General features: G+C 40.9%; 1 protein-coding gene across 5 annotated transcripts in view; it reads right to left on the reverse strand.

The window, feature by feature from the left end:
• ARHGEF7 (Rho guanine nucleotide exchange factor 7) overlaps positions 1–17,159 on the reverse strand; it is a 194,661-nt gene that overhangs the window by 50,370 nt on the left and 127,132 nt on the right. For all 5 annotated transcript variants that reach the window (XM_045007703.1, XM_045007673.1, XM_045007687.1 and 2 more), the window contains 4 exons: positions 5,109–5,247; positions 3,958–4,017; positions 2,481–2,627; positions 781–867 (listed from right to left, as the gene is read on the reverse strand). In XM_045007703.1, the coding sequence (XP_044863638.1) occupies positions 781–867; positions 2,481–2,627; positions 3,958–4,017; positions 5,109–5,247 (433 nt within the window). The remainder of the gene's footprint in view (positions 1–780; positions 868–2,480; positions 2,628–3,957; positions 4,018–5,108; positions 5,248–17,159) is intronic.

Below are 17,159 nucleotides of genomic sequence, written 5' to 3' on the forward strand. Positions count from 1 at the left end.
GATTTACAGAAATGCTGAGCACTCGCTGCTGCAACTGAAGTCAATGGAAGCTGAGCTTCGAACATGTGTGTTGTATAATGCGAAGTAAATTCAGTCTTAGGTGTCTACCTCACTTCACTGGGATATTGTGAAGATAAATTCATTAATGACTGTTAAGCACTCGGTTATTATGGTGACAGCATCACAGAAACACCCATACGGAAGTTGTTAATTTTTTATGCAGTACAGAATTTGGACAGTGAATGTTAAATAAGGCCTGGGGCCACACTGTGAATGTGGACTATAAAAAACACTGAATGAAAAAGGGGACAGCTGGGGAAAAAAATAGTATGTAATTACAGAATTAAAGACTGCACCATAATGCATACACGTAAGGAGACTGAATGAAGGTTGCGTGGGCAACCTTAATTTTGGCATTTCCTGACTTCTGAGTGCTTGACTTCTCAACCTGGATGCTTAACAGTTTATGTATTATTATTAATAAGCTCTTATATCACGTTTTCCTTTATAAATCTAACAGCACTTAACAAAAGAAAGTATCAGTAGTGGGGAAACAATAGGACAGAGATGAAGTTACTCGCCTACGTTCATATAGCAGATCAGTGGCAGAAACAGAACTTAGGTCTCCTGACTCTCAGTCCAGGATCCCAATAGCTGGACAATTCTGCCTCTCAGAATACATATACAGACTGAATACATATAGAAAGAGAAGTGAAAAGAAGTTTAGAAAGCTTTTTTTAAGTTTGCTGTAAATAACCACGGTTAAAACATCTGTTTTACCTGATAGATAAACCCACTCATCCTAGGGCTGGCAGACAACATAAGCAAAAGATTAGGGAAGAGAAGAAGATATCTTTCATTCTTTTCCTTATGAAAAAACAAAGAAAATAATTAAAAAAAAATAAATATAAGGCAGTAGACCCTAACTTTTTTTTTATTTAAAAACATTCACTGGTGTAGTACCAATACTACTGTACTTTTAGCAACATTAAACCTATATGTGCTCAGCAATAAGAGGAATCAAACGGCACTCAATTTTCTGTTCAAAAAGGTTTGTGAGAAGCTCTTGTATTCAGGTTTTTATAATGCAAGTTACTTGAAGAAATAAACCTCAACAGTAGCAACCGACTATACTGCCACTCAAGGGATTCCTGTTGCATATGAGACATTCCATTCATGCTAGCTCTCTCTGTTTAGGAGTTGTCTTTCTTTTTAAGCAAAATATTTACCATTTTCCCCTCTCTGCCCCTCCTAAAAGTTCTCTTAATCCAAAGTATTCTAAATGGAGTTTTTCAATATCTGTGTATACTATGGGCCAGTTCCTCAGTTGGGATAAACTGCATAGCTACTTTAAATTCATGGCCAATAAGCTAAGTGACCTGAGCTGAGGATCCAGCCCAATGTTTTCATATGCATTTGATAAGAGATAAAACATATGAGAGTATCTGAGGGAGTCTGGGGTTTTGTTGGGTAAGACATATGTTTATGAGTGCTATAAAAGAACCTAACCTGCTACAGTGGCAAGTTGCCCTATGGCAGAAATCTGGATTTCTACCATTACTTTTTTTGGTGCAAGCTTTGATTTTAAATGGTTTTAAAATCTTCTAAAATTCAGGATAGTGCATCTGATATTTTACATTTTTCTATGCAAAAACTTTGCAACCCCACTCCTGAGTTTTCCCCTGCCTTCCCATTTCAATTTAGTTTGCTATAGGTCCAGCCTCAATCGTGACACAGAGACCACCTCTAGAGAGTAACTCATAATTCAGGTCCAGTCAGTTCTTTGGCCTCTCTGCCAACAAGACTGTCAATTAGTGTCAACTGTGGTGATGGGTTTTGTGACGTGGTTGCTTGTGTATTAGGAAACTGAGACAACGATCTTCAACTATTTTATATAGGACACTGCACATGGGTCAGAAAGTAAAGATTTCCGATCACTACAAAGCAGAGCTGGCATTAAACCAATGATCTCAAGGTGAAAGGCATTACAATTCCCCAGAGTCACTCAGTCCCCTGATTTTTGTCTTTTTAATATTTAATATTTGAGGAAGGTGTCCAAAACCCCCATCAACCAAGGAGGAGTATGTCTCGGACAACAGCAACATAAAATAAGTATTTCCAAATTGTCTTTACATATAGTAATAGCTACTGTGGCAAATTATTTTGTGATGTAACCAATACACAGAGAAAATTCTCTTTAGTTTGCACTTAACTCCTTAAGACTTTATAATGTTTCCAACAACTCTATCTGGCTATACGATTTAGTCAGCTTTTAGCTGAGCTTGTACATCTTAAAGTAGTTTCCCCCGTTTATAAGGACACTTAGGTTAAACAAAATACTACATAAAATTTGTTTAGTCTATATTTTTTTTGTTGGAGTGGTCTTCTTGTTTCTACCACGTACAATCCATTATTCATTGTTAATTGTAATTGCAAGAGTGGAACAGAAAAATATTTAATGAAAACTTGAACTGCGTTACCTCACTTCCAGCACACTGAATCATGACCTGGGACATGTAAATTACATTGCCCAATGTTTTAATGTCCTCTCCCTCCCAGCAGCGGATGGCTTCTGTCAGTATTTGGAGTTCAAGTTCTTTTCTTTTCCGTACTTCTTGACATTGTGCCTGTTAAAGATAGGGAAGGTGCTAATAAGGTGGTGTCTGTGTGAACATTGTTAATTACAAAACTACTACTTTTCTCTTAATTTAATGATCTCAACATCCCTTTAAAAAGTCACCACCTTGTTCTTCTTCAAGGCTCTCCTACAGAGCCACTTCTAATGTTATGCCTACTATTCACTCCCAAACAATAACCGGCTAGCCCAGCAGAAAGCAGGAATACAGATCTAATTCACACCCCCTCCCTTATCCTTTCTGCTGTGTGTTCACCCACTTGTCTCATCTGGGCTGAAACTCTTGGGGGGAAGGGACTGTTTCCTCCTACTTGTTTTTACAAAACCCAACAAAAAGGGACCCCAGGTCTCACAGTGGCCACAAAATATATATAACAAAGTCACACTAATGGCACAGCCCCATCCAACAGGAAACACACAATGCTGACTATTTTAGTAGCTACAAACAGTGTTAGTGGGTTGCACACATATGTCACTAACAAGCACACCTCTTATTTCTTTGCTTGCATACCCACGTTAGAACTGACAGGTCTTAATCCCCATCATCAGAAGCCTCTCAGCTCGTCCATTCTGGGCTTCAGTGATGTAATGCTCATTTTTACTCTAGTGCCCTTGCACTACGGATGTACACTATAGGCTGGACTCCTTAGCCCACTATCGCCACATTCCCTAAGTGGCACAAAGAGGCCATAAACTGGCTGGAGGAGGCCAGAGACAAGTTCTTGGTGCAGATGAGGCCTCTTCTGGTGTAAAGCTAAAAAAGGGATGATCTGGGAGCAAGGAGTGGACTGGAAAGGCAGGGGATAAAGCAGAGCTCTGCTACACCTAATTTTCAACTGATATTAAGTTAGGGTTGCTAATGTACTGCCTTAATTTCCAGTGGGGCTGAGCAAACAAGAATGAAGGAGCTGGAACAGGCTGCCAGAAGACACCTCCCACACACTTCACTATGCCTGAGCCAGGGCCGGCTCCAGGCACCAGCTCAGCAAGCAGGTGCTTGGGGTGGCCAAGAGGAAGGGGTGGCATGTCCAGCTCTTTGGTGGCAATTCGGCGGCGAGTCCCGCAGTCCCTCTTGGAGGGAAGGACCTGCCACCAAAGAATGAAGCGACGGTAGACCTGAAGTGCCACCGATCGCAGCTTTTTTTTTTTTTCCCCCACCACCGCTTGGGGCAGCAAAAACCCTGGAGCCGGCCCTGGCCTGAGCATAGCATCAAGCCCTACATTTCTAAAGATTTCACATGTCAAAATATTAACTTTTACAGGGCATGAAATTAGCAAGCACTCTCCCAAATAAATACACATCTACTCTTCAGAATTCTTACGGAAAGGTTTTTGAAGGCTGTCATGGATTTCTGAATGTCTGGTCGATCAGGATGATAATCCTAAAGACAAAAACAATAGTACTGTAATTCCCGGTGATGGTAACGAAATGTTTCCTAGGAGGCAGAGTAACTACAGTATAGACAACTTTATAACAACCCTTTTTGTTCTCCTCTTTCTGCCCTCTTCGATGCCTTCTTCCATTGATATAACACTTGTAGCAAGAATGCAGAAACTCTCATGATGTTACTACTACCACTATTCTTTCATGAACCCATGAGGCAGTGTCTGGAAAAATATACCTGTCTTAGATTTCAACAGATTACTTGCAAACTTAAGTTTCTGCCATTGGTACTCCTTTAAAAAGGCTAACATACATCTTACTCTTATATTGCTCTTTCCTATTGTCACAATTAAACCACGCTCTTCTTTTCAGGTTATGTTAACATGGAACACTATCAGAGCTGGCAAATCATAGACATGACACACCAACTCCACCCCCTCAATTTTTTTTTAAATAAAACATTTAAATGCAAATTTAGGCCCTTCAAACACCACCACATTAGAATACTTCCAGGTCTCATTGTCAGGCATAGTCCAACGGAAGTAAGTGAGACTAGATCAAGTAGGGAGCGTTTGAACGACTAGACCACTACTATGAAAAAAAATCCTTTTTTGTAAGGTAAAACCTAGAATAGTCTTAATTACAGTTTTTAGGAGACAGGTTCAGAACACAATCCACCTGGAGATCTTGTGGATCAGATCAATCAGTGAGAAATTCAGATTCCTAAGTGGGTTTTGCTTTACGCTTATTGAGTTTTTCAGTTAATCTGATTACACTGAGTTGTAAGCCTATTGCCTCTCCTTATTTTAGAAGCAGGGCTCAAGTCGTGCCGAAATGCCATTTTGGCACTTTTCATGGTGTTCTGATACCTCCAATACTATCACTTTATGAGTGATAGTGCTTTCTTCTCCCCCCCCCCCCCCGCTTTTTTTTTTGTTTTTAAATGACTGGAGCACTGTTCAGAAGGCAGAAAGGAGAGAAGGAGAGACAAGGAACACAATTTGGGACCCAACATGCTTGACATGTACCTTTAAAATAACTGTTGTCAAATCATCATTAAGATGGAACATAAATGCTGATAAGATATACCTCCATGTGCCTTTCAAGCTCTTTGAGTAACGTGGGGTATTTATCCAGGCGCATGAAAGGTTTGCTGAGGCCAGTGGTCAATACAAGGATCCCAGGGCTGTTGGCACCTTTCATTTCCATAAATTCTCCTAGTTCCTCACTGCACATGCAAAATATTTAAACAAATGAAGAATTAATTATCAACAGATGAAAAATAAATTAGACTCTTGATTATTCTGATCCTTCTGCTCAAGGGAATTTTGCCTGAGCCAGCAAGAGATGAAAATAAACAAGAAGTAATTCAAATACAAAATATGTATTTTTATTTATTTTTTATCGTTCCGAGATGAAACTCTGATGAACTTGTAATACAAGGATATCCACAGGGTGATGTATTAAAAGACTACACTTGCCAGAGCGCTTGAGAGAGCTCGGATGAATTCTGATAAGCTTATTAGCATGCATGCAGATTCTTGTATTATTTTTATGTTTTCTCTGTAACGTTTTGTACCTAAATTCCCTGAAAGTTGACATGTGGATTTTGGAATTACTGGGGTTCCCAAATGAATTTCTTTTAAATAACTAATTAGTCACTATCAGGTCCTGTAACTGGGCAGTCTGAACTAGTGATCAGAGCCGGGGCGGAGTCAGGGTCAACGTCAGAAGTCACACCAAAGGTCAAAGCCAGAGTCTGAAGCCATATCAAGGGTGAATCCAGAGTCAGAGTCAGGAGACACACGCAGTGTCAGTGCCAGGGTCACACCAAGGGGTAGGTTGGAATTGGGGTCAGAAGTCATGCTAAGGGTCAGGCCAGAGTAAGTCACTGGAATTAGGGCAGGGACACAGGAACCAGGAGCAAGAAGCAGAAACCATGTGAGGAGACAGGAACTAGGATCAAGGTGTGATAACACAAGCAAGGAGAGGAAAGCAGATAAGAAAGGAGAAAGTTGTTCTCAAGGATCTAGTCAGCACCTGGCCTAGTGACTAGCTGGTCAGACAAGAGGTGGGACAGGAAGCTTTATGCCTGGTCCAATCAGCAGTCCGTTGCTAGTCACCTGACCCAGCTGAATCAGTAGGTACAGCCTCTGCCTTTGGGGTGTTAGATCAGTTCCCTTATGTGACCTTGCAGTGTGGTAGTGCAGGGGGCAGCTGTGGTGGAGCATTCCAAAAAGGTTCAGGGTTTGTGGCTCCCTACAGCTGCCCATGGGCTCTCCATGACCCATCTCTCACTGGGGGATGGGGCCTTGGAGCCGCAGCCCAGCCATGGTAAGAGCCACATGGCCAGTCAGCTGTGGGGAGCTGTGGTACGGCCCTGGGTGGGGGGCCGAGAGGCAGGAACATGGGCTGGAGGCTGCTCTCGCCCCTCCACCCCATCCTGGGCAGGTGGAGGGTCCGCGGTGCAGCGCCCCATGCTGCCCGGGCTCTCCACCCAGGCTCCAGCTGCCAGCTTGGCCGGGGGAGACTAGTGTGGGGAGGCCTGTAGAGAAAAGTGGAAGGGCCATGGCCCCCTCCCCCAGTTCCAGAACCCTTGGCAGGGGGTAACATTCTCACTTGACAACCTCATGGGCTTGGGTTCAAGACCTGCAGCATCATCAACTCCCCATGTCTCCCAAAATCAGTTAAATGCACAAACAAGTCCTTGGTAAAAATACAACAAGAACAACAAAAAACAAACAAACAAAAAAACCCAATTCCAACCCAATAGATTCAGACTAATGAGAGGTTTCAAGGCCAAACTGTGTTGGAGTTATAACAAGGCAAAATTGATAAATAATTTAAATAAAACTACTTTCTGAACGTTTTCAAGAAGCAGAGATACCTGATTTTAATATGTGATTCTCCAGAATGCCTCATCAGACCTGCCTTAAACTTCCCAGAACAATGTCTAACCTGGCATAAAATCACATTGATTTTAGTAACTGATTATTATTTGTGTCTGATAGTACTCAAGATGTGTTATTATGTTTTCCAAACAAAAATAAGGCTCAATTCCTGTCCCAAATACAAAACAATTTAGAGTCAAACAAGTTAGCAAGGGTGAGATTGTCAAAAATTGATCTTATGTAAAATTTCCATTAGCAGCTACGGAAAGTCTATAGCCTTTCCATACCAGCAGTTTTGTTACTTACTAGTTCTAGACTCAGTATAAACTCCATTTGGAAGGGAAACTATGTCTTCATACTTGCCTGGACAATGCCATGCATACCCCTGGATGGCACTATACCAGTGTTTCTCAAACTGGGATCGCCGCTTATGTAGGGAAAGCTCCTGGCGGGCCGGGCCAGTTTGTTTACCTGCCCTGTCTGCAGGTCCGGCTGATTGCGGCTCCCACTGGCCGCGGTTCGCCGCTGCAGGCCAATGGGGGCTGCTGGAAGTGGCAGCCAGTAAGTTCCTCCGCCCACGCCGCTGCCAGCAGCTCCCATTGGCCTGGAGCAGCGAACCGCGGCCAGTGGGAGCCATGATCGGCCGGACTTGCGGACGAGGCAGGTAAACAAACTGACCCGGCCCACCAGGGGCTCTCTCTACACAAGCAGAGACCCCAATTTGAGAAACACTGCACTATACATAAGTGACCTTTATCTAAATATGAACAAAATGATAGCTATTTCCTTTATTGAATATCAGACAAATGCTTAAACCTGTTATTTACCTCTTTACTCAGATCTTGTTCTCCCCATTTATGAATGCTATCTACCTTCTTTGTCCTGCTCCTCCCCCCTTATAAATTACTTCCTCCACATTGTCTGCTCCTCCACCCCACTTCATGTAACACTATCCAATTCAATGTTTGGGCAGCCTCCCTTTGCTCCTCAAAAAACCTCATCTGTTCCATGATGCATTCCAACTACAAAGATCACAGCCCACTCTTTCAGCTGTATCGTATTGGTCTGTACAGCACCAACATGTACCTTTAGATTATACTATACACGAATCCTTGCCCCTCATCATTCAGCACATTATAGGCACTGCACACAGTTGTTTACATTTGATGGCATAATATAAATAATATTTGCTGATCCATCTTCAAGTACATCTTCAAGTAAGTCCCTTACTTACCAGGTCCTCTTACTATAGAGCAATTATGATCACTGAATCCCTTTCCCACCACCAAAACACAAACTTCTGCTCCTTGTGCTGGCCAAATATTTTGGGAGAAAATACTATTGTTCCAATTGTGTCTGACTTTGGCACCATGGAGGTTTCAATGGGCCACAGATTTGGCAGAGTATTGGGGAAGAGCCAGTATGAAATACTGCCCCATACAAACCCATAACATCTGAAATAAAGACATATATTATCCTTAACTTTTTCCATAGTATGCTTTGTGATTCCTTCCTGTATTTGTTGACTTCAACAGTATTTTCTGAGTTAGTCTCTGTTCTTCAAAACAAAAGATATCTTGCAGAGTGTTGCATCAGTTTATTTGCTCAAAGCATGAGAACACAAGTTTTAAACCTAAACGAATTTTAAACAGATTCAAAACTTGGAAAAATACGTTTATTAACGGAAGCATCAAAAGACCATTTAATAAAGTGGTGCTAATAGATGTAATTATAATTGAATTACACTGTTTTGCTCCTAACATTTCTAAAATGACAATGTTTTCTTTCACACAGTACTTCTCTAAACTTTAGTCTTGTAAGATTTGTCATGCTAACTTGTACAAACAGCAGGATTTTAAAAGACGAGTACAACATTATTATTTTAATGTAACTGAAACTGAATTATTCAGACAAAAACGTTCTATCATGCAGACCCTATTAGGAGTCTGTTCAAGCCCATCAAAGAGTCTCCTACATGTGCAGTTTCATGAATATCCTTGGATTCTTCATGTCTGATAAAGACAATGCAAACAAAATGGAACTTCATTCAGATAACAGAACAATCTACTTTCAGTGAAATATGCCTTGTTTATCCAACATATTTTTCAATGTTGGAACACAATACTACTGGAACTGGGGAACAAACTGCAGGTCATACATCAGTTTTATTTACTTTTTCACCGGATCATGAGAACTAAAATCAATGCCGTTAGCTCAAGATCACAGCTGTTTCGACAAAGACAATGGCTCTTTCATATCATGCAATTTTAACTGGCACTTACAAGTTTAGCACAGTGTATTGCCTCTGTAGTTACTGAAATGACACAGTTAAGAAGCAGAGCACACACAAAAAGAAGCATCATTTAACTGAGCACAAAGTAACAATTATGCTTTTGGAATAATGTATATTTTTAGAAAGGCTAAATGATCAAACCTATGATTTATTCAGAATAACTGATCATGAATACCTGCTTTTGAAGAACAACAAATAGGGTTATTTCAATATGCTACCTGTGTCATTTTACAGAATTAGTATATGAATAAAAGCATACTGGAGGCCTTTGTTCTATAAAGTGATCGTTACAATTGCTATGCTAAGGTCTGCGGTTCAAACTAAGGCTATCTTAGCAATGTTTTTAGAAATTAGCAGTACTACTTCTGTCTTTAAAATTTATCAATATTCACACCTTAGTACGTATAGCTCCATAACAGACTCAACAGTTACAAAACAGGCAGTTTTACAAAACAGATGAGAAAAAAGCTAAAACAAGAAAGAATCACTCAAAGTTCAGACTGCCTATACTAATTTGGAGGGCAGAAAAAGCTACACAATATATCAGACACAAAAAACAAGAGCTAAACATGTACTTTTAAGACTTTTTTTTTAAACTTACACTTCTGAAGCAGATTGTTGTTTATAGTAGATAGAACATGAACTCTCACTGCTGAGGGGTCTGAAGACTGCACATAAACATCGCATTCTGACAACGTTACAGCAAGACCTTGGCTCACTTAATGAACCTAAGTCTTACAGCTTCTACTTCTCTAGTGCTGAATTTCTCAAAAGAGCTCCTTACTCTGGGACTGTTGCTTAGAGTATGACATCAGCTTGCACGCTTGCAGGCTCTGGGATACACAAAGCGGAGGAGGTACAAAGAGTTTTCTGACTCAAACTTATCCCTATTCCACGCTCCAATTATTTGGAGTAACTAATGTTCAAGCTCCACAGCTTTATCCAAACTGCTATTAAGGTGAGGATGTAAAGTATAAATACAGCAAATGCTTGACAGGCATGATCCAATAAAGCTGAAGTCACAAGATCTAAAAAAAATTGATATTGTTTTGCATATCTTTTAAAAACTTTAAATTAAGGATAATTTCATCTACCATTGAAAATCGACTCATTAAGTTTAAGTTTTGCACTGGCAAAGAAACAAGGTAAACATATTTATAATAATAATAATGATTCTGGCTTCTTTTGGGGCCTTTAAATAATTTTCGGTATTGAAAATGTTATTCTGTCTTTTTTCCATTTATTTTGAGATTATGCGCTATTCACTATCTAATAAAGGAAACTGTAGTTTGTTTGGTTTTTTAATATGAGCAAAAATTCTTTTATTTTTTTCAGTCCATTGTTCACAAGTTTAAATACATATATCACACTGGACACTCACATGCTTAATGTTATATTAAGGTTATGCCTCTCATATTTCTTCAGAACAATTACACAATAATGACTGAGTGTAACACTTAAAGCGATTTTTCTTTTTAAAGATGTCATCACTCCTCCCCCCCCCCCCATAGGTTATGTTTCCTTCAGTTTATGGATAGGCCATTTAAAGGTCCAACTCCAGCTCCCTGCTTCTTTTTTACATTAATTCTCCTTGGGCTTTTTTGCTGGAGTTTCTCTCACAATATATTTGGTGGCTTGGACTCTCCAGGCCCACACACATCCCCTCATGCCTCCGATAAGACAGATGCCACGTCTTGACTATTTTTCCTGTCCATTCCCTTCCCTGACAATTATGTCTCCATTCTTTACCTCCACTTTTCCTGCCCTCCCTCTCCCTTTTTCTTATTTTGCTCCATTCCCCTGCTTCTTCCCCCAGCGCCTTCCCTCACAAGACAAGCAAGTTATCAATGTACAGTAATGTATGTAAGTAGTCTCATTAAAGGCCAATGCTACTTAGCAGGCATTGAATATGCATCTTTAAATATCCCTCACTTTACTGCTACTTCTATATACATTCAAATACCTCCCCCTGGAGCTGGAAATTTTCTGTTTATCTAACAACAATGTCTCCAAATACATAAATGTCCACCATATGGGGATGGGATTTTCAAAGGAGCCTAAGGGAGTTAGACACTCAACTCCCACTGAAATGAAGCCACGCAGACAAGATCATTAAGGGATAAGGTGGAGAGGAAGAAGGGAACTTAGAGGATGCTAGCAGGCACTAAAAGTGAGAGACAAGAGTAGCAGACAAGGAGAGGGGAAATGAGGGAGAATATGAAGTACTGATTTCCAACATAGTCTTCATGTCAGAGAGTTCATCAAAACTTGTCTAAGTTGACTGCATCCTTTAAAAATCTAATCCGTATCAAAAGATTGAACTTTCTGGTGAGACACCTGCATCTCATCAGCTGGATATGGGGGGAAGGGATAGCTCAGTGGTTTGAGCATTGGCCTACTAAACCCAGGGTTGTGAGTTCAATTCTTGAGGGGGCCACTTAGGGATCTGGGGCAAAAATTGGTCCTGCAAGTGAAGGCAGGGGGCTGGACTCAATGACCTTTCAAGGTCCCATCCAGTTCTAGGAGATTGGTATATCTTTAATTTAAAAAAAAAATCTAGACCCCGTAGTTCTAAAATAATAATTTCCTATTTTTAATATTTTTTTCTCTCCCTTGTTGACATTATACATGAGAGTAGCTAAGGGGTTTATACACATGCGTAAAATTCCTGCAAAGCACTGTCAAACATACAATGTAAACAGAAAAATTACAGGGAAATATTTTTTTCCTCTAAGCTTGTACTTAGTCAGCTTACTCATTATTTGTATAGATTAAAAAAAACTGAAGCTGATAAATTCCCCCCTGAACAAAGACTCAGGAAATTTTTAAGAAAAATCCTGGTTAGGTTTATTCCTGGGAAAGAAGCTGATGGCTCTGAAGTAATCTTTTTTTGTGGCATATAAAAACACTGGCCCAATTTCACAAAGAACGGTATTCACTGGAGGAATAATACCTTGGTTAGCGATCCTAATGCTTGGATAAAGTTACACTCCCACAACTGAAACAGAATAACAGGACTAGTTTAGACTGTCCAAACTTAATGGAGGAGGTGAAAAGTGAGAGTTCTTGTCTGAAAGCAAGCAATAACTCAAGAACAGATGGCCCAGCAGTCATACTTAAGCATGCATTACACGAGATATTGCCCCCATTTTTGCACATTCATTCATGAAAATTTAGGATTCAGGTTTTTATTTTCATTTATTTCAATGGTTTATTTTTGACGACTTTAGTACTTTGAATTGAGAGAAAAGAAGAACAATGTATGTTTGTGGCTTTGTAAATTTGAACAAGACTCTTTCATTCACAATGAAAGTAATAATATAAAAAAAAAAAAGGCAGACAAACTACCCCAAAGCTTTTTTAAACAGTCGTTTATTGTTTGCATCCTATATTTCAATACCGTAACTGTACAAAAAAGCCTCTTTTCATGCTGATGCTATCTATATGTGACTAAGAAGAAAACTATGAAGAACATGAACAGGAAGTGATACAGACTGGAATTTACAGTGGCTGGTGCAAACAGCAGGTTAACTCCACTCAATGTACCTTTAAAATAAATCTTGTCATTTTCTCGCTCTCTCTCTCTTTTTTCAACTGATGCTTGAAAAATTACTCTTCACCCAGACTACACTACATTTCTAGAGAGCAAGAAGTCTGTTGGTGTGAATAAAAGAGGGTACACCAGCATGAAGCAGGAAACGGATGATCAAACGAGTGAAGAGTGTGCTAGATGTTGGAAATGCCTCCAATAGGACTCAACAGTTTTTTATACTGTGCGTTAAAGAAATCTGAATTAGCTTATTTTTTTCATTTGTTGGACTGAAGCCTGAAATGCATGTGACCCTGAAAGGGGCAGAGCACCTTCTCCTTCCACTGTCCTCAGTGGGAATTGAGGGTGCTCACCACCTTTGAGGATTAGGCCTTATAAATCTTCTCCATCTCTTCAAAACATAGATGCAGCCTCAAAACTCTCGTAGACTTCCTCCCTTCTGAGCCTCTATGGAACCTCCCCTCCAAGATTTGAGGGATGACTGAGCGCAAGCCAACAGACGTTCTCAACATCTGACATAAATGACGAAAAACTAAGCACATATATAGGTCTCAGTCCTGCTCCCACTGAAGTAAACGGCAACACCCCTTTTAGCTTTAATAGGATCAGGTTTGAAGCCCCCACTTCTTAAAAATTGGTATGACTTCAGACTAAGATAAACACAAGGAGATGGGTTTCAGCGACGAGAATATAAGAGTGACCCAAAAAAAATCACAGCAAGGGGAGCTGCTCTCGACATTGGGGCTAGAAGAATTAACTCAATAACGCTAGTCTGAATTGCATGCTGAACATTCAAGGAAATTAAAGCCAATGTATGTCCTGATGGGAAAGTGGTGTTTTAACATATATATTTTGGCAGTGTTCACCTCAACTGTATCTCCATACCTTAATACTTTAGTTGAATTTTAACAGGCATCAGGATACCAGCTCACTGCAATTTACAGCTTGATATTTCTTTTGAAATATGAAGCAGTAGTAGCCAGCTACCTAATGTTTCCTTCAAAAGGACTGGATGGACACTTATCGTATGATCTTGATATTATTTCATTCAACTGGTACAAATGCTACAATGAAGGCGGTAAAATGGTTTCTATTATAACCCATATTTTTGCATGTTTGTGACTATGAAAAATTCACCTTTATGGATGAACTTCTTCCTGATCAATTTTTATCATTATATTTTTTCAAAGCTAGAACAAAATCCTTCACAAAAAAACAAAGAAGTGAAAAAAATACCATTTTTAACAATTAAAATAATCCTTTTAAAAAGTCTTAGCAACAGTAAGAATATCCTAAATTTTTTTTATAACTTGGCATGGACTTAGTCCTCTTTGAGGACCAGTGGCTTTGATAAATTTGCAGAAAACTTGTTTTAGTTTTTTTTTACGTAGCAAAAGTTATGACTTTAAAATTGTATACTGAGCACATGAAGTGGACCATTTTGTAGGCAAGCGCTATGCACAAGTGTTTAGTTACTCAAGTGCACAGAGGCTGAGTGCAAGGAGGGTACAATCTCTGATGGAAAAGCTGTAGGGTGTTAGTTCCAAGCCATTTTCCATTTTTCTCTCTCAAATACTATTAAATCAGTTGCACAATATACAATTCAAATCCCAAAAGTCAGTGAATGAATTCAGAGTACACATGTAATATTCTCTACCTTTTTCTTGTTAAATGTATAGCTCAATAATATTCATGTTTCTTCTGTTAAATACATACCATAAACATATACAGGCTTTGCAATGCAACTGAGCATTGCTTTTGCAATCTTAACTTTTCCATTCTCTGATTTAGTGTAAATTTAACTGTGCAATCTTAACCTAGTTTTTGGCATTTAATAATTGTAATGAAGTTCCCTCATTTACTGTTTTAGATGCTGCTATCCCTCAGTGTAAACTAAACATCTCGCACAGATCTTTATATCAACAGAAAAAGTTCTATGTAACTAGGGGTATGTCTACACTACGGGATTATTCTGATTTTACAGAAACCATTTTTTAAAAATAGATTGTATAAAGTAGAGTGCACGCGGCCACACTAAGCACATTAATTCGACGGTGTGCATCCATGTACCGAGGCTAGCATCGATTTCCAGAGCGTTGCACTGTGAGTAGCTATCCTAGCTATCCCATAGTTCCTGCAGTCTCCCCCACCCATTGGAATTCTGGGTTGAGATCACAATGCCCGATGGGGCAAAAATCATTGTCGCGGGTGATTCTGAGTAAATGTCGTCACTCAATCCTTCCTCCGTGAAAACAATGAAAGACAATCATTTCACGCCCTTTTTCTCTGGATTGCCCTGGCAGATGCCATAGCATGGTAACCATGGAGCCCATTTAGCCTTTTTTCACTGTCACCGTATGTGTACTGGATGCTGCTGACAGACGCGGTACTGCAGTGCTACACAGCAGCATTCATTTGCCTTTGCAAGGTAGCAGAGACGGTTACCAGCCCTATTGCACCGTCTGCTGCTTTGAAAATTGGCGATGACAGTTACCAGTCATATTGTACCGTCTGCTGCTGTCATGGGTGCTCCTGGCTGGCCTCGCTGAGGTCAGCTGGGGGCGCATGGACAAAAATGGGAATGACTTCCCAGGTCATTCCCTTCTTTATGTTTTGTCTAAAAATAGAGTTAGTCCTGGCTAGAATATGGGGCAAGTCTACTAGAGAACCAGAGAGCACAGCCGCTCCGGGTCAGAACCCCAGATATCCCGCAGAAATGATGAGCTGCATGCCATTCTAGGGGGTGCCCCTGCAACAACCCCACCCGTTGCTTCCCTCCTCCCACACCCCTCTTGGGCTACCGTGGCAATTATCCCCCCATTTGTGTGATGAAGTAATAAAGAATGCAGGAATAAGAAACACTGACTTGTTAGTGAGATAAAATGAGTGGGAGGCAGCCTCCAGCTGCTATGATATTCCAGGCAGGACATCTCCATTAATCATTAAAGGGTGGGGGGGGAGAGGAGCACAGCCTCCCGCTGCTATGATAGTCCAGAATCTCCATTAGACATGAAACGGGGGGGGAGGAGGAGCTCAGCCTCCAGCTGCTATGATGAGGACGGTTACCAGCCCTATTGCACCATCGGCCAGGACTGAATCTCCAGGACACAAAGCTTAAAGAAGGGAATGACCGGGAGTCATTCCCATTTTTGCCCAGGCGCCCCCGGCCTACCTCACCGTGGCCAGCCAGGAGCACTCACAGGATGATGACGAGGACGGCTATCAGTCATATTGTACCGTACCGTCTGCCACCGGGGAGGGGAGGGGAGAGGATGCTGCTGTTTAGCGCTGCAGCACCCCGTCTACCAGCAGCATCCAGTAGACATACGGTGACATTGAAAAGAGGCGAGAAACGATTTTTTTCCCTTTTCTTTGAGGGGGGAAGGGGAGGTAAATTGACGACATATTCCCTGAACCACTGCGACAATGTTTTTGACCCTTCAGGCATTGGGAGCTCAGCCAAGAATGCAAATGCTTTTCGGAGACTGCAGGAACTGTGGGATAGCTTGAGTCCTCAGTCCCCCCTCCCTCCTTCCATGAGCGTCCATTTGATTCTTTGGCTTTCCGTTACGCTTGTCACACAGCAAAGTGTTGAGTCCCTGCTGTGGCCTCGGTCTATCATAGCCTGGAGATTTTTTCAAATGCTTTGGCATTTCATCTTCTGGAACGGAGCTCTGATAGAACAGATTTGTCTCCCCATACAGCGATCTGATCCAGTATCTCCCGTACAGTCCATGCTGGAGCTCTTTTTGGATTTGTGACTGCATGGCCACCCGTGCTGATCAGCGCTCCACGCTGGGCAAATAGGAAATTAAATTCAAAAGTTCAAGGGGGGTTTTCCTGTCTACCTGGCCAGTGCATCCGAGTTCAGACTGCTTGCCAGAGCGGTCACAATGGTGCACTGTGGGATACTGCCCAGAGGCCAATACCGTCGAATTGCGGCCACACTAACCCTAATCTCACATGGCAATACCGATTTCAGCGCTACTCCCCTCATCGGGGAGGAGTACAGAAATCGGTTTTAAGAGCCCTTTTTATCGATATAAAGGGCTTCGTTGTGTGGACGGGTGCAGGGTTAAATCGGTTTAATGCTGCTAAATTCGGTATAAACGCGTAGTGTAGACCAGGCCTAGGAGACAATAGATGGCATTATTAGAATTTTTACATATTTATATATTTTTACTTTGTGCAATCAGTATGTTCAGTGACACTCAAGGCAGAAAGAGACATGTTTCCAAACCTTGAAGTTTTATAATCTAAGGGATTTCTGTTCTATAAGAGAGGTGAACAGTTTTGGAGCTGCACTGTTTAAATGTAACTTCTTGCTTCTTTATGGCAGATTTTGAAAAAAGTATTTTGATGGCATACATTGCGGTCTGCTATTGCTGTGTTTAATAAAAGAAAAA

The sequence above is a fragment of the Mauremys mutica genome, chromosome 1 (assembly GCF_020497125.1).
Source record: "Mauremys mutica isolate MM-2020 ecotype Southern chromosome 1, ASM2049712v1, whole genome shotgun sequence".
Taxonomy (NCBI): Eukaryota; Metazoa; Chordata; order Testudines; family Geoemydidae; genus Mauremys; species Mauremys mutica.